Here is an 18,653-nt window from a genome sequence, read left to right as displayed (position 1 = left end):
TCGTAAAATTATTCTTGACACATTAATGTGAGAATATAATATTGCAACACCTACTTATCTTCTGCTTCCTGCTCTACCATTACATCCGTTCTTGGTCGCGGAGAATGCGTGTCTTTTTGATGTTCTGCTTCTTTTGTAAGCGTATCCATGTTTGTACCATTGTTCGTATTATCCGTATTACTGTTCGGATCATCCGGATCACTATTCGGATCATCGATATCACTGCTTGAATTTAGAACTTCATAGGTTTCCCTACATTGACATTTATAGTGATTAAAGAAGCAAGAAATACGATGAAAAAATTAGTTCCTATAATACACGTTACTTTTCGTTGGGAGTCCAGGCTACCGTTTTAAAAATCTCATTATTTAGATATTTTTAAACGATTAAATATCTAGATTCAAATATTACACATCTAATCTGATTACAGATCTAATTTTTATCTAACTATTCAAATATAATATTATTATTAATGACTAATTATTTGGACATGAAACAATGGTAAATTTGTTTTTCTCATATATTTACTATGTAACGTGAAACACTTATAAGAATTGTATCACGTAAATGTTAAATATCTGCTTCTAATTTTTGAAACATGTAGGTACGTTAAACAGGTTGTAAAAAGAATTATAAATGTTAAAAATTGCATAAGATTTAAATATAAACTCTTTTATAAATAATGTCACAATGTAAATCATTTTTTTTTTGTTCTTTCAACGATTATAGTTTTTGAGAAAAAGTGTAGCAAAAATCATAATTTTGATAAAATGATTTTTTTATGTTCCACAGTGTAGAAGTTATCTACAATTATATTTATATGATTGAATTTTTATTAAATTATATTTATGTATGATATGTATGTGTATTTTTGTATATTTTCCTAAATATGGGAAAAACCGATTTTGCACATATTTCAATAAGATTCATAAAACCATTCACAACCCAAATACTCAGACGGAATTGCGATTGGAAAATCGCAATTTCGATTATATAATATAAATAATTAACACAGTACAACAAATTTTCAAAAATTTGATTATTTCTCAAGTTTTTTATTAGGAGCGATACATGCAGCTCAGTCTTCTGAGTAACATATGACATACGTGATTTACTCAGGTCACCGTCATTTTTTTCTTTTTTTTTTTTAGTTATACTTGGTTGAAGCTTTGGAGTTCTATGAGGTTATAAAATAGAAAAAAATGAAAAAATTTTACTAAGAAAATGTTTTATATATTGTTGGAAAAATATTTAAGTTTGAAAAAATTTGAAAAAATGTAAACGCAATTTCTTCGAAAAGCATTTTTTTTTTTATTAAATAAAAGGCTTAAAATTCTGAACCCAGCAAACACAGAATACACCGAGTGCGCAATTTGATAGCAAATTGCGCACTCGGTGTATTTTGTTTGCTGGGAACTTAATGCTTATAGTGTATTTTGCTTGCCTAGTGTATTTTATACACATTTTCTTCGGTTTCTCTGCGATAATTAAGAATCCAGCAGTAATTAGTTAACATACTTGTTATTGACTTCTTTAAACTTTTCTTTGAATTTTTTTTTAATGTTTGGTGAAAACATTCATCACTCACAGCTTCCAAGTTTTGTGGAAAGAAATTAAAATGTGAATGCAGAAAATGTGCTTTGAGAGACATCGTAATAACTTTTATAGTATGAAATGGATCAAATATTTCTTTAACCATAATTTCATTATTTGGAGATCTTCAATTCCTAAAGACAACTTATTTAACTATTTTTAAGGTGGTTCACGCTCTTTTTTCGTCACCGTTGAGATGCGAATCAAACTCGATGTCGATTATAAGTTTTTTTATTTCTGGACCGACAAAAATAGTGAAAATATCTGTATTTTATAAAAAAAGTAAACAAATTAATTATAAAAACTATGGATATAAAAAACCTCACATCACACGTACCTTCTTTAACTTAGCATTAAATGTTTAAAAATTTGTTTTAGATGTTTAAAAGCGTCACTCTCTTTGTCAAGTGCTTTAACGAAATTTTTTACTAATCCAAGTTTTACATGCAATAAAGTTAAAATAATTTGATTTTAGTCAAAGTTAAAAGTTAAAGGAACATATAGTGCGAGGTTCTTTTATAATATCCATGGTTTTTATGATTAATTTGTTTACTTTTTTTTTATAAATTACAGGTATTTTTGTCGGTTTAGAAATAATTAAGAAGACTTATGATTGTCACTGAGTTCGATTCGTTTTTCAACGACAAAGAAAAAGGAACATAGACAGTCTTAAACGGTTGTAATTCCTTGGGAATTCCCGATCTCCAAATTATGAGATTATGGTTAAAAAAATATTAGATGCATTTCATACTATAAAAGTTGCAATGTCTCTTGAAGTATATTTTTTGCACTTACTTCTTAATTTCTTTCCACAAAACTTAGGAGCTGTGAGTGAGAAACATGGTGAACGTTTTCACCAAGGCGTCCAAAAAATAGAGAAACGTTTCATAGGGAAGTCAATAACAAGTAAGTCGGCTGATTACTGCTGGAATCTGATCAGGGAAACTGAAAAAGATGAGTACAATTAGCAAGCAAAATGTGGCAACCTTCGTCAGCCACCAAGCCTTCAGGATAACCTCCGCTCCGACGACACGTGGTTTTCGCGACAGCAAGCAGATTAACATTTACGATGTACGCGGGGCAAAATTCAAGTCGACAAACGCGGAGAGATTCAAGTCGTCAATCGCGGAGAGATTCAAGTCATCGGTTGACAGTTTCACGAAACGCAAGTTGCCTAGCAACACTCGTTGTTGATTCTCGCCGCCAAATTTCTCGGGTATAAAAGGAGAGCCCGACGCAAAGAAAATTCGGTGGATTGCGAGCAGTCGGCCAAGACGGTCGAGCCAGCCTCACCACGCCACGCTCAGGGAACACCCAGCATCCTTCTTGGCTCGCCGAAGAAGTGGTGAAGAAGTCAACCGAGCGACGCAGGACACAGCCGCTTCCTTTGAAATATTATTCAAAGAAGAGGAAGGTGGTCTTTTGCGATAGCAACGTGAACGACGCACACCCAACTCCCGGTGCTGGTCATCCGGAGGATCTTTTTCCGAATTCTCCGAAAAAGATTCCCCAGTCAAGTGGGAAGCATCCTCCACCCAGCGCCAGTCGTGAAGTGGCAGTAACACCAAGGAAGATCATCCTGATTGATCCACCCGGTGCTAGCCACCAGAGAGCCGATTCGAGAAAGTCGAAGGCAAGGTCCCTTCCATCTCTCCTTAGCCCGCATTCCTCCGGTGCCCAGACACCGTCGCCTAGAGGTAATAAAACTTCAAGCGTTAAATCGCTATCGGGCGCTAGACGCCCTATCAATCATTCGCCAATTCTTGGCGCCAGCAAATCGACTCTCCTGGTCTCTCCTAAGTCTCGAATCTCCTTTCTTCCAGCAGCCTCGACGCCTAAACCAGAGTTGAAAGAGCTCTTAGAGGAATTCCAAGTTCCACGCCTTCTTTCTCCTCTTCCTCCCTCACCACAGAGACCTACCGGTGGAAAGAGTGCCGATAAAGCTTCGCAGACAGAGATAAATGGAGAAAACCAGGTTGGTAGAGTATCAATCAGAATACCGCCATTCTGGAGCGATGAACCCGAGCTGTGGTACGCACAACTAGAGGGACAATTCGTCCTGAGCGGAATTACAGCGGATACGACAAAATACTCTTGCGCCATTGCCCAGCTAGATTCCAGACAGATCAAGGAGATTAAAGACATAATTACTCAGCCCCCGGAAGCTGACAAATACGAGACGGTTAAAAAAGCGCTCATACAGAGGCTTACAGTTTCTCAGGAGCAACGAACCCGACAACTCCTAGAGCTTGAGGAGATTGGAGACAGAAAGCCGTCACAATTTCTTCGACATTTGCGCACTCTGGCCAGGAGCAATGTCCCAGATTCTCTCCTACGAACACTTTGGCTTGGGAGACTTCCAACACAGATGCCGATGGTTTTAGCAACCAGAATTGACGATCCATTAAATGATGTGGCGCAGCAAGCAGATCGCATCCACGAAATGTCGAGTAAAGTTGTAATAGCCGCCACGTCCGTTGGTAGTCAGAAAAAAACGCTCGAAGAGCAGATCCAGACTTTGACTAAACAAGTTGAATCACTCACAACACGACTCTCCAGAGAGAGATCGACAAAGAAGTTCGATGCAAAGAGAAATCGAAGCCGAAGCCGAAGCAAAAGCCAGTCAAAAGGAAAAGATTACGATGAAAAAAATTGCTTCTATCATAATCGTTTCGGTGACAAGGCAAAGAAATGCACACAGCCGTGCGCTTTTAAAACGGAAAAAGAGCAGGGCAGTCACTGATGGCGGCCAGTGAACCCGCCCCAAGGCCCCGCCGCCTCTTCGTAACTTGCCAGGTAACTAAGAGACGATTTCTTATTGATACTGGATCACACGTGAGTGTCTTTCCAAGATCAATGACAGCAGGGTTTAAAAAACCTACAAATTACGAATTATTTGCAGCAAACGATACGACAATTACGACATACGGATGGGTCACACTTCAGCCAGAATTCGGATTGCGTCGTGCATTTCCTTGGCGTTTCGTAGTTGCCAACGTCTCACAGCCAATTATAGGAGCAGACTTTTTGACTCATTACAATCTACTACCTGATTTGCAAAATGGAGTACTACTTGATGGAATGACTCGAATCCATGCCAAGGGATCAGCAAGATCCGAGGCAATAGAGGCAGTAAAAGTCCTTTCAGTAGAAAATAAATATCATCAAATTCTGGCTGAATTTCCGAGAATAACCAGGGCAACTCCTGGAGCACGAAAAGCAAAACATTCAACAGAGCATTTTATCAAAACAACGCCAGGACCGCCAGAAGCATGTCGTCCACGGAGATTGGTCCCTGAAAAACTTAAGGCAGCAAAAGCCGAGTTTAATCTCCTACTTCAGGAAGGAATTATATAAGTCTCAAAAAGTCCTTGGTCTTCGCCTCTGCACATGGTTCCCAAAAAGAAAGGCGCATGGAGGCCCTGCGGAGACTATAGAGGGCTCAATAAGAGAACAATACCAGATAGTTACCCGGTTCCTCACATCGAAGATTTCTCGCAAAATCTACACGGAAAGAAAATTTTCTCGACACTAGACTTGGTACAGGCATATAACCAGATTCCTGTTCATCCTGATGATATTCAAAAAACTGCCATAACAACTCCTTTTAGACTTTTTGAATATAAGTTCATGCCTTTTGGACTTAGAAACGCAGCACAAACTTTCCAACGCTTCATGAACAAAGTTTTGAGAGACTTTGATTTCTGCTACGTCTACATTGACGACATTCTGGTCGCATCTTGCAACGAAAAAGAGCATGAAGAACATTAATTTGCGCAAAGTTTTCAAAAAACTAGAAGAGTATGGCATTCTTTTGAGTCCAGCCAAATGCATCTTCGGAAAAGAGAAAGTGCTTTTTCTTGGATACAAGGTATCAGAAAAAGGCACTCAACCCCCTCAGGAAAGAATTGAGGCAATCAGAAATTTTTCAAGACCAGAAAATGTCCAACAGCTCCGACGGTTCTTAGGAACCTTAAATTTCTATAGAAGATTTATTCCAGAAGCTGCCAAGGATCAGGCTTTGTTAAATGGTCTGCTTGGTGGCCCGAAGACGAAAAAGAAAGCTCCAATCACTTGGAATGCAGAAATTGAAGAAGCCTTTACCAGATGCAAAGAAAGTCTTTCAAGAGCAACTCTTCTTGCGCATCCTAAGCCGGAAGCAGAAATTGCTCTAACAACAGATGCATCTGATACAGCTGTCGGTGCCGTAATCCAGCAGCGAGATGGAGATGACTGGCAACCGTTGGCTTTCTTCAGCAAAAAATTGAATCCTGCTCAACAGAAATACAGTCCTTACAGTCCGACAGAGAGCTTTTGGCCATTTATTTGGCAATCAAACACTATCGACATCTCCTCGAAGGAACAATATTTACTGTATACACCGATCACAAGCCGATTATCTTTGCTTTCCAGCAAGTTGCGGAGCATAGCTCTCCCAGACAGGCACGACATCTGCAGTACATTGGGCAATTCACTACCAATATCCAACATATTTCAGTGAAAGAGAATGTTGTCGCTGATGCCCTGTCAAGAGTTGAAGAAATTTAAACCGCAATCAATTTAGAAGATTTGGCTAGAGCTCAAGAAAAGGATACTGAAGTACAAGAAATACTAAAAGGGAATTCTTCGCTCAAACTGAAAAAAGTTCCAATCCCTGGAACCAGCTTCACACTCTATTGCGACACTACAACGCCTTTTGCTCGACCTTTTGTGACGGAGGATTTCAGGAAACGAGTTTTCCAATCCTTACATAGTCTGTCACATCCAGGAACAAGAGCAACGGCAAAACTTGTCGCACAGCGGTATGTCTGGCCTAGAATTAAGGCGGACTGTCATGAATGGACAAAAGCTTGCTTAGTTTGCCAAAAATCAAAGATTCAAGGGCATAATCGATCATCTATCGGAAATTTTTGTAGTCCTTCTGGCCGATTCGAGCACATTCATATAGATTTGGTAGGACCATTACCGATTTCTGAAGGATACAGATATTGTCTTACCATAATCGACCGATTTACAAGGTGGCCCGAAGCCATCCCTGTTTCAGATATTTCAGCAGAAACAGATTGCAAAGAATCTCTTCACGCATTGGATAACGAGATTCGGCACCCCAGCTCGAGTTACTACAGATCAGGGAAGGCAGTTCGAGGCCGACCTGTTTCGACAACTCACCAAGCTAACCAGGCACCACTCATATCCGAACAACAGCTTATCATCCCGCAGCTAATGGCATGATTGAACGTTTACATCGACAAATAAAAACTGCGATTAAATGCCATGGGACTGAAGCATGCACGGAGGTGTTGCCTGTTATCATGATGGGAATACGTTCTGCTTTCAAAGAAGATCTTCAAACAACTCCTGCGGAGCTAGTTTATGGAAAAACATAAGACTTCCGGGAGAGTTTCTTCAAGAGAATCTTCAAGCCAACGTGACGAGCGAATTTTTACAAAGGCTGAGAAAGACTATGAATAATCTCCGGCTCCGGCCTCAACCAGTAAAAAGACACGGAACGCCCGCAACATTCGAGCATAAAAATCTTGAAAAATCAACACATGTTTTCCTTAGACATGATGCTCCGACGCGAGCTCTGCAACCGACTTTCGATGGTCCCTTCAAAGTTCTCTGCAGAGGCGAGAAAGTCTTCAAGTTACGAATTAACTGTAAGGATGTTAACGTAACAATAGATCGTTTAAAACCGGCTTATTTTCTAGCAAAACAGGATCAAGCTGAAAAATCTCCTGAGATTATTCAACAATCTAAGGATATTTCAACGCCTTTTAAGAGAAAAACTCGCAGCGGGAGAGTATCACACAAGACAGTACGCTTTCAAATCGCATAACTCTAAATCAACGAAGGGGGTAATGTGGCAACCTTCGTCAGTCACCAAGCCTTCAGGCTCCGACGACACGTGGTATTCGCGACAGCAAGCAGGTTAACATTTACGATGTACGCGGGGCAAAATTCAAGTCGACAAACGCGGAGAGATTCAAGTCATCGGTTGACAGTTTCACGAAACGCAAGTTGCCTAGCAATACTCGTTGTTGATTCTCGCCGCCGAATTTCTCGGGTATAAAAGGAGAGTCCGACGCAAAGAAAATTCGGTGGATTGCGAGCAGTCGGCCAAGACGGTCGAGCCAGCCTCACCACGCCACGCTCAGGGAACACCCAGCACCCTTCTCGGCTCGCCGAAGAAGTGGTGAAGAAGTCGACCGAGCGACGCAGGACACAGCCGCTTCCTTTGAAATATTATTCAAAGAAGAGGAAGGTGGTCCTTTGCGATAGCAACGCGAACGACGCTCAACCAACTCCCGGTGCTGGATCTTTTTCCGAATGCTCCGAAAAAGATTCCCCAGTCAAGTGGGAAGCATCCTCCACCCAGCGCCAGTCGTGAAGTGGCAGTAACACCAAGACAGATCATCCTGATTGATCCACCCGATGCTAGCCACCAGAGAGCCGATTCGAGAAAGTCAAAGGCAAGGTCCCTTCCATCTCTCCTTAGCCCGCATTCCTCCAGTGCCCAGACACCGTCGCCTAGAGGTAATAAAACTTCAAGCGTTAAATCGCTATCGGGCCCTATCAATCATTCGCAAATTCTTGGCGCCAGCAGACCTCTCCTGGTCTCTCCTAAGTCTCGAATCTCCTTTCTTCCAGCAGCCTCGACGCCTAAACCAGAGTTGAAAGAGCTCTTAGAGGAATTCCAAGTTCCACGCCTTCTTTCTCCTCTTCCTCCCTCACCACAGAGACCTACCGGTGGAAAGAGTGCCGATAAAGCTTCGCAGACAGAGAATTCAGAAAAGCCGGCAGTAACACTTTGTAGTGTAGCAACGCAAACGAAGACGCGAAGAAGAAGACGCAGAAGAAACATTCAATCAAACAAAGAGAATTATATTTGTTCTAATTGCCATAAGTGTTTTAGTTGTGGAAAAAGTTGAAGATATAAATATGTTCAAATAAAAAGGTTACATTAAAAAAGGTGTCAATAAATATCTTAGCGATTTTATAAATAGGAAAAGCGACAATCCGCGAGCAATAAATCAGCGAGCGACAAATCTATTTCCTAAACAAAATAAACATTAAGTCCAGAATTTCGGATATAGTTTCATGTTATAGAGAACATTTAAGCCTTTTATTTAATTAAAAAAATCTCACCCAAAAAATTTCGTTTATATTTTTTCAAATTCTACTCTTGAATATCTTTTCAGCGATACATATATTAAACATATTTTTAGCAGATTTTTTTTATTCTTTCAATTTTTTTCTATTTTATAACTTCACTGAACTTCAAATCTTTAATCAAGTATAACTCTAAAAAATGAGAGTGACTTGAATAAATCACGTATGTCACGTTACTTAGGAGAGTAGGAGACTGAGCTGAACTCCCACTAAAGAAACTTGAGAAATTATGAGGCATGTTGTACGTTGTAATTATTATATATATAAGTGCTTTGATTAACTCTTATATCCGTATTACATTTTCTTTAGCTATTGAATATTTCATTACTATTTTTTATATTCTTTTCATTAGAGAAGAAGGTGGTAATATGGAACGCCACTTTGTTTTTAAGCAATTTCTTGTAAACTATAAGCTCAATTCTTTCATTCCTGGTATGCTTAGGTTCCTTATTCTATTGGCAACCCCATTTTTAACATTTAGTTTATTCTTCATTTATAAAAAAAAGCTGTAAAATGATATCGAAAAGTGAGCAATTGAGTCATAAGTCGTAATATGCTGGTAATTTAAACCTCACTATTTTTTGGATGCATAAAATTAAAAAAAAATCACAACGTTGAATGCCTTTCAAAAAAATAATCTGTTTTAAAAAAGTTATTGTGAAAGAAATACATAATGAAAAATATATTGTTTTATCAAAACAAATTATTTCTAATAAAAAAATAAATTATAGAAAAAAAAAGTTTTTTTTTTATTTATCGGCATAAATCACACACGTATTCTTCTTTCTCTGATCTTGCACACTCAATGTGAGTCCAAAAATCCAAAAACTACATTGGATTCACAGACATTGATCCAGCATCTTGGGGGTCCATAGTACAAACATTGCCATCTTGAAAAACAATAGCAGTTACAGCAAAACAAAAAGAACTAAATATTCTTAAACACGTGGAAATGTTAGTGTTAGAGATAACATCATATACTGTATAAGTGTCTGGCTATAAACGTTAGCCGTTAATCACGAACAGTTACAAATAAATAAAGTTCTATCTACCTTTTAAACGTTCAGAAATCGACAAAAGAGAAATATGTTTCTTACTTTATTTGTTATTCCCATCTAGTGAATCTGGCGCTCTTACGGCCCAAAGGGTAACCTAATAAACAAGTTCTAGCTGTCACCTATAAAATGCACCTCAAAGTTTTTAAGATATTGAGAGGTTCCATATTATCACCTTCTCCTCTACTATATTTTATATTCTTTAATATTTTAATAAATTTTTAAATGTATACTTACTTATGACCTTTCATGTGATTAGCAATACCGCCCAAAGATATACCTCTGTTACAAATGGTGCATATCCCATTCCTTTCGCCCTTTTTGAAGTAATCCCAATACCAACTTATTTTTGTTTCATTCTTATTTATTACCGTTAATTTGTCTTCATGTTTACACAATAAGTGTTTATGTAAAAAATTATAATTCTTGTTTTTGAAACTAATTAGTCCAAAGCAATAATTGCAACTTGCTAAATCTCCTTTTAATTTTAAATAACGCTTTCGTATGAAGCGACGTATTGGAAGCTTCTCTTTTAAATTATATTCTATATTAGGTACGGAATCTTGTTTTATATTATGTTCTTCGAATAAATGCTCTCTTAACTTTGTTAATGTTTCTTTAAACGATGAAGAATTAGCTTTATCATTCAAGAAATGATCGTGACATTCTTGACACATTAATGTGGGAATATAATATTGCAACACCCACTTATCTTCTGCTTCCTGCTCTGCCATTATATCTGTTCTTGATCGCAGAGAATTTGTGTCTTCTTGATGCTTCATGCCTGTATTGCCGTCCGTATCATCTGTATCACTGTACGAACGTGGATCAGTTTTCCTAAATTTATATTTAGAGTGATTAAAGAAGTAAGAAATGCAACGATATATTAGTTCTAATTTTGCACGCTATTCCATTGCAGGCTAAGGCTACGTTTTAGGAATTTTATTATTCGGATATTTTGAAGCGATTAAATATCGACTCAAATGTTTTTTATAGATCTGATAATTTTTATCCGACTATTCAAATATAATAGTTTCATTAATGACTAATTATTTGAATGTGGAACACGGTAAATTTGTTTCTCTCGACGCGTATATATATTTACCACATAACATGATCTTATAAGAATTGTATCACGCAAATGTTAAATATCTGATTCAAGTGCTTGTAATATGTACGTTAAGCAGACTGTAAGAAGAATTAGAAATATTAAGAATTGCATAAAATTTAAATAAAAACTTCTTTATAAGTAATGCCACAATGTAAACCTTTCTTTGGTTTTTTAACGGTTAGCTTTCAGAAAATATATGATAAAGTTCATGATTTTTTAATGTTCTACAGAGTAGAAGTTATCTACAATTATTATAATATGATTGAATTTTCATTAAATATTTCATTAAATACGGAATAATACGTAGTGTACGTTATATGTAGGAGAGACCGGGGCTAAAACGTCTACGGGGTAAAACCGTCAAATTAAATATCTCGGAACCTGTATATTGTGCGAACTCGCTATTAACATTGTAAACGCTGCTTATGGTACCCATGCATGTGACCAATGGAGTTTCGGCAGGTTACCTGCCATGTTATGATTTTTACGAGGGCAAACGTGTTTTCGGAAGGTGCATGAAAGTGAAATTTTCTGCGCGTGGAAATTTTGTAATATCTGCTATAATATTTGCTCTCCAAATCTCGAGGTACGTGATTATAAAGAGTAATGCATGCTGAAGACGAATCCAGTGTAGTTTTTTCATTATCGTTGATGTCTAATATTTCGTGGGCGATCAAACCTGAAACTTGTGTTTGGGGCTATCCGTCACTAAGCACCCGGGGCAAGTCCGGCGTCTCGTCACTGTGGCGCGCCGGGCGCACGACTTCAGCTCACGGCGATTTCAGGTTAGATTTCCCTCGAGCGTGATTCTGTCTTCCCTTGCACGTGCGTCAGTTTGTATAGGAGGGAAATGGTACGCACGTATCGTCGCAAAACGACTCCCGTCGACAAGGAGCAACTCAAGAAACAATTATTAAAATGTATCCTATCATTTTTCAGGATTAGATGTACGTATATGTATTGAAAATGCAGTGTGACGGATTTGCCCCGGGGGGTGACGGTTATTCCCCCGCATTTTTGAGATTTCAATTTTTCCACCGTTGTCGTTTTTGCTCGATCTATACCGGTTAAACAAAACGACGTAGACAAAAATTTCCTATATAAATTTTGTAGCTAATAAGGTTCACTGTTTACAATGGTATACCACATTTAACTAAAATTATTTATTTTGTTGTTAAAAATCGGCACCGAAAAAAACTTACGTTTTAGCCCTGGTCTCCCCTACGTGTATTTTTGTGTCATATTTGCTGAAGCGCGTAAAGAATTGATTTTGTACATATTTCGATAAGATTTATAATATCCCGGCCAAAAGTAGGCGAAATTGCGACTAAAATCACAATTTCGATTATAATACAAATAATTATTATACAAGCCTTAATGAACACGTACTTGTATGCGCTACATTTTCTTTAGCTATTGAATATTTCACATTACTATCAGTTTTATATTCTTCAGTATTTTAGTCATTTTTAAAATGTATACTTACTTATGTACGCTTATGTGATGAGGTAAATTTTTAAGTGAATTTATTTTGTATGCTGCATTACAATAGTTGCATATCGCAAGCATTTCGTCCTTTATTGTCACGTAATCCCAGTACCAAAGCACTCTCTCTTCATTCCTCTCTGTTTCCGTTAATTTTTCTTCATGTTTATATTTCAAGTGTTTATGTAAAACACTATGTAGTACTGTATAATTAATTACTCTAAAGCAATGATTGCATTTTGCCGCATATCCATTTAATTTTGAATAATGTTTTCGTATAAAGCTACGTACTGGAATCATGTCTTTAATTACATCATGTTCTATATTATGTACGGAATCATGGTCTATCTTGTGTTCATGAATTAAATGTTCTTTTAACTTTGTTAATGTTTCTTTATATGATGAAGAACTAGCTTTATTATTCAAGATAGGTTCGTGACATTCTTGACACATTAATGTCGGAATATAATATTGTAACATCCACTCATCTTCTGAGGGACAACCCGCCTCTGCCATTATATCCATTCTATGTCGCGGAGAATCCGTGTCATCTAGTTGTTTCGCTCCTTTTGTAGGCGTACCCATGTCTATATTGTTGTCCGTATCACTGATTGAATTTGGAACGGTTTTCCTACATTTATATTTAGAGTGATTAAAGAAATAAGAAATGCTACAATATTAGTTTTAATTTTAGCACGCTACTCTGTTGGGAGTCAAGGCTACCGTTTTAGGAATCTAATTATTCGTGGGGGTTATAGTAGATTTGATAATTTTTTTTCGACTATACAAATATAATAACATAGATTTCCATGCTATGTAACGTAAATACTTATAGGAATATGCAAGTGTTAACTATCTGATTCAAATTTTTGTAATATGTAAAGGAAATAAGAATTAGAAATACTATAAGAATTGCATAAGATTTAAATATAAGCTTTTTTATAAATAATGTAAAAAGTTGGGGTAATTTGAAACACGTAGGCAACGAGATGATATCGAGATTATTAAATGTTACAAGCGGACAGCAATGGAATTACAATTACTATAGCTGCTGGTCCCCTAATCTAACGTACAAAGCGGTAGCGTGGCACAACGTAAATGTTAAAAAATTAAAACTGAGAATTTGGTGTGTATCGCTTACAGCGTAAGGTTTATTATATAAACCTTTATTTTGCAGTCAATCTACTTCACAGCTTCTCAGTTTTTTGTTGCATGTAAAACTATAAAACTACGATAGTACTTTAGTGTAGTCTATTTAGCACGTGTCATATGGTGTACATTTCTATTCTGTACGATAAAAAGGTAAAAATTGCGATATCGGATAATTTTGAGATAGTTTGTATAATGCTTTCTATAAGTAGGTAATTTTATTTCTATTGTTTCTTTCTTTCAGGAGTAATATATTATGATGAGTATACGTTATAAGTATATATTACTGTGAGTAAAAGTTTTAAACATAGGTATATATATATATTTGTATGACATTGTTACGAGGAGCACAAGAATTAGAGTTTTAAATAAATTGGAATATAATAAATATGTAATATAATAATTATTACAGACTATTTTAATAATTAATATGCCTTAAAATACAATAAAAATAATTTTTTTGCAAAATTAATAAAGTGTTTTACCTTGCCCAACATGATTCAAATTATCCTACAAAAATCTACCTTCGAAAAATTTGTTATAACATTAAACTCACTATAAATATACGAAATTTGTTAGAAACACGTTGTAACAAACATTTGGTATTACAACTCAGCAAAAACAAAGTTCAGTTATCTTTAATAATTTTCAAGTTATCTTGAAAAAGGCTTGGGGTGGTTTAAATTACACCAACTTCCTCTATTATATGTGTATTGTAAGAATTGAAATAAAATGTTTTTTTTTTTAATTAAAGTCAAGTCAAACTAGTAAAAGAAAATTATATATTTATATTTAATTCTTTGTAATCGTAACATGCTTAGACATGAGTATTTTGATTTAGATTGTGATGTTTAAATTCTAATATCTGCATTTACGTTCTTAATATTTTTAGACAATACATGTAGATTTTAAAATACTAAACAAAATTATTAAAGCCATGAAAATTTGTATCTATGTTATGTAAAAAAAAATAAAAAATAATTTTTTCTTAAAAAAAAAAAAGAATTTTTTAATCACTGTAAATAGTTACCATGCATCTTCTTAAAAATCACATAAAGCTATATGAAAAATACTATTTGATTTAAATGTGGTTTCTAAAATAAAGACAAAGTTTTATCCTATGCAAATGTAACGCAAATATCTTTTGCATTTAAACGCTATTCGAAAACGAATCTTCGATTATGATAAACTAATTATTTAGGTATGTTAATGCATCGATATGAAAATGTATATAAGATGTCTATGGTGTATATGTACAGGGTGTCCGTAGACTCATTGCCAAAACTGATACAGCGACTTTCGCACATAAAAACAAGTTAAAAATGTCTAATAAACATATGTCTGAATCCAAACTGTTCTTTTTTTGGAACTATAGGGTATTAAAGTTGTTTTCATAAGAAAATATTGAATTGAAATATTGTTTAATAGTATATATTGTGCACCAAGGGGCGAAAGTAGCGTTTTTCAGACGAGTGTAAAGTTTGCCGCTCGAGCCGAAGGCGAGGGCGGCAAATCACACGAATTAATCTGAAAAACCTTTCGACCCGAGGTGCACACGATATTTTTCACAACACCTTTACGGAAATGTTCGACTTTTGAATGCCTGTAGAGTGTATGCGTTTGATGTTCCATTCGTACAGTTTGTACGCGCGTGTAGTTAAATAGAAAGAGAAAAAGAGAGTGATGCGGGGTCCAGGGGCGAAGCCCCTGGTAGGTGGTGTGAGGGGCAAAGCCCCCCACATAACACAAAATTAAAATGACAATAAAATTAAAAAAAATATATATATATAAATAATTTTAATTATTGCACTAAATTTGATTGATTTGGGATTTTATTTAAGAATATTATGTAAATAGTTATAATTAGTTATCTCATTATTTAGTGATATTATTAAGAAAAAACAATTCAATAGTTTTAATACAAGTAATTTTTGAAATAGTAATTATTTTTTTATTTATTGAAATTAATATCTATAATTTCTGCGTACGTTGTACGTTTCTCTTTCGCACGATGTTGGACTCGATGCTCAATTTTCCTTCCATTTATGAGAGCTTTCCAGCAAGCGACACAAGTCGACACAAACGTCGTTTTATCTTTTTTTTTTAGCAATGAGTATAACAAAGACAAAACGACATTTCTAAGATTTGCCCGTTACTTTACTTTCTGCCCGCTATACAGGGCAGAAAGTACCAATTTTCCTTCCTAGAAAGGAAAGTAACAATTTTCCTCTCTGTTTAGCGGGCGGAAAGTAACAACTTTCCTCTCTGGCGTAAAATTGGCCACTTTCTCTCCTCTCTACAAGCATGGAAAGTCGGACTTTCCGTATGGAGGTGTTGTGAAAAATATATTCTTTATTGCTTTATTCTGTTTAAAGCTTTACAGAAGGTGCTCAAAAATTTCTTCATCGACTTCAACACACTTTCTAGCACAAATTAATAAATTGTTTCGACCTTTTTGAAAAATATTTGGTTTTGCGGATAATATCGGCAGCATCAAGTGTCAGTTACCATAGTTGTTCTAAATTTTTTAGCACCTTTTGTATGGTTGTTTAATTTTTGTAAAACTTTAAACAGAATAAAGAAAAAAAGAGGTTTCTCTACTTTTTTCTCCCTATCAACTACACAATTAAACAAAGACAGCATCCCAGCAAACATGGCATATATCTATTTAGATCTTTCGGACAGCCCTCCAATGGCAAAGTTTAGTCTATTATATATGTACGTCTATGGTTGTTTAATGTTCTTTATTCTGTTTTGTCTCAAGTGTCTGTCTTTGTTATTCATTGCCAAAAAAGAGAGATAGAACGACGTTTGTGTCGACTTGTGTCGCTTGCTGAAAAGCTCCTTATGTAAACAACATTTACTTCAATTTATCTTTTCTTACGAAAGCAACTTCAATACCCTATATTGCTCTATAACTTTGAAACCGTTCGGATTCGGACATGTGTTTATTAGACATTTTTGACTTATTTTCATGTCCTAAAGCCGCTGTACCAGTTTTGGCACTGACAATGCGTCCAGGGACACTATATTTTAGTGCTCTTATGTTAGTTCATATTAGTAATAGATAATAAATAAGTTATCTAAAATTTCTTGTCAAGATACAAGAAATGATTCTATGCAAAAAAAACTATGCAATTTTTGTTTTTATTTCTTTTACATTATAATAAAAAATATATAGAAAGAATCCGTTTAATATACCTAATAAAAAATATAGAGAAATGCATGAACTGTATGCTTACGTGTAACATACGATAATCAAGATATAAATATAAGTTAATAATATTAAGATAAAATCACAAAACAGAACAAGGAATTGATACTTTACTTTAACTTATTGATCATTTAATAAGTTAATTATAGTCATTCGATGATCTAATGTACTCGTCTTTTTGTAATTTTATTTAAATTTTACATTATTTTTAACTCGATTATTAAACAAAAAATGTTATTTTAATGGATTTAAATGATCAATAACAGTCTCCCCATGATGATCAAGAAACATTTCAACTACATTGCAGCAACGTTACACGTAAGCATACAGTTGAAATGTTCTTTTACGTTTCTTGCTTACTGAGCCATTAATGTTTAAATTTAATATTTATACCTATGGTTTATTTGTCGCTTTATACATAAAAATAAATTTTTTTGTTAAATTTATTTCATTTATAGATATAGTAGAAGAGAAATTTACGACCTAATTAATATATAGATTATAGATAGTTAAAATGAAACGCTTACATATACAAATGCGAATACTTTATATAACGCGATATAGATTATACTTGTATAAAACATGCAATATCTAATCTAATTTATAAAATTCAATTACATGCACTGTGTATTAAAAGCAAAGCGTGTAATTACTTATTAGAACTTGTTCCTTGACTTGTTCCTTGAGTTGTCCCTTGATTTGTTCCTTGATTTGTTCCTTGACTTGTTTCTTGTGTCATTTCGTACATATTCTTAGATGATGCTTCTTGACGTATCACTTCTACTGCAGGTGTAACCATATCTATATCGCTGTCCATATCATCCATATCACTGCTTGAACTTGCACCGGTTATCCTATATTTATATTTAAAGTATGTATGTAAGGAAGTAAGAAATGCGATTATATATATGTTATGGTCAAAGCCCGAAACGCGGGCATTTCTAGCATTGACTGGTCAATTCTGCGGAATGACTGTGGTCAATCCTGAGGAATAACCAAGCGTCTTGATTAAAGCAGTTATTAGGTATCACTGGTATCAGAATGGGAGTTTGATTAGTTTTATTATGCGGCGGAGCCCCTTCCCCGCCTATTTATGTACTGTTTATATACACATATCAACAAATTACTACAAAACTTTGACCAAGACGCTTGCCCGTTCGGCAGAATTGATTAGTCAATCCTAGGATTGACCGCGTTTCGCGCTTTAACCATAACATATATATATATATGTGTGTGTGTGTGTGTGTGTGTGTGTGTGTGTGTGTGTGTGTGTGTGTGTGTGCGCGCGTGTGCGTGTGTATATATCAATTATACGTGTAGCGTGTACACGTTGAAGGCCAAGGCTACCGTTTTAAAAATCTTATTATTTGGACATTTAGAATAAATGTCTACACTCAAGTATTACAGATCTAATAATTTTTATTCCACTATTCAAACACACTATGCAAAACAATTAGGGGATCGCTTTAAAACTTGCAAATTTTGCCGATTTTTAAGAGGCCATATCACAGCTTGTACAGATCGTAGGACTATTTTTCTCGGCGCGTTTTAAAGGATAAAGCCTCGACTCTAAGATGGGGTGAGATAACATCAAATTGTCTTTTTTGTGAAGATCAAAATCAGGTCTTGAAAGAATCCTGGAAATATCATAACTTTGTAGCCTTCCACAGAAAAAGCAGGGGTAGAGAAAAAAATATTATTACATAATAAGCTTTGAAGTGGAAAACTTTCCCTTTAAAATGGCGCAAAAAACATAGCTCTATCGTGACTAGAAGCTGAGCTATTGGCTTTCATATCACCCCTACATTTTGCAGATTTTGGATAGTATTCTATATGTGCATCATGGAAAGTTATTTGCTCAATCGGATTTTGC

At 35.5% G+C, this 18,653-nt stretch overlaps 1 protein-coding gene across 11 annotated transcripts in view; it reads right to left on the bottom strand.

Annotated features, from left to right (window-relative positions):
- LOC139822465 (uncharacterized) overlaps positions 1-18,653 on the bottom strand; it is a 62,681-nt gene that overhangs the window by 10,987 nt on the left and 33,041 nt on the right. For all 11 annotated transcript variants that reach the window (XM_071794188.1, XM_071794187.1, XM_071794190.1 and 8 more), the window contains 4 exons: positions 17,434-17,634; positions 12,419-13,048; positions 10,059-10,658; positions 55-252 (listed from right to left, as the gene is read on the bottom strand). In XM_071794188.1, the coding sequence (XP_071650289.1) occupies positions 55-252; positions 10,059-10,658; positions 12,419-13,048; positions 17,434-17,634 (1,629 nt within the window). The remainder of the gene's footprint in view (positions 1-54; positions 253-10,058; positions 10,659-12,418; positions 13,049-17,433; positions 17,635-18,653) is intronic.

Source organism: Temnothorax longispinosus, chromosome 11, assembly GCF_030848805.1.
Source record: "Temnothorax longispinosus isolate EJ_2023e chromosome 11, Tlon_JGU_v1, whole genome shotgun sequence".
Lineage (NCBI taxonomy): Eukaryota > Metazoa > Arthropoda > Insecta > Hymenoptera > Formicidae > Temnothorax > Temnothorax longispinosus.
The sequence above is the reverse complement of the archived record's forward strand: the minus strand, read 5'-3'. Positions and strand labels throughout refer to the sequence as shown.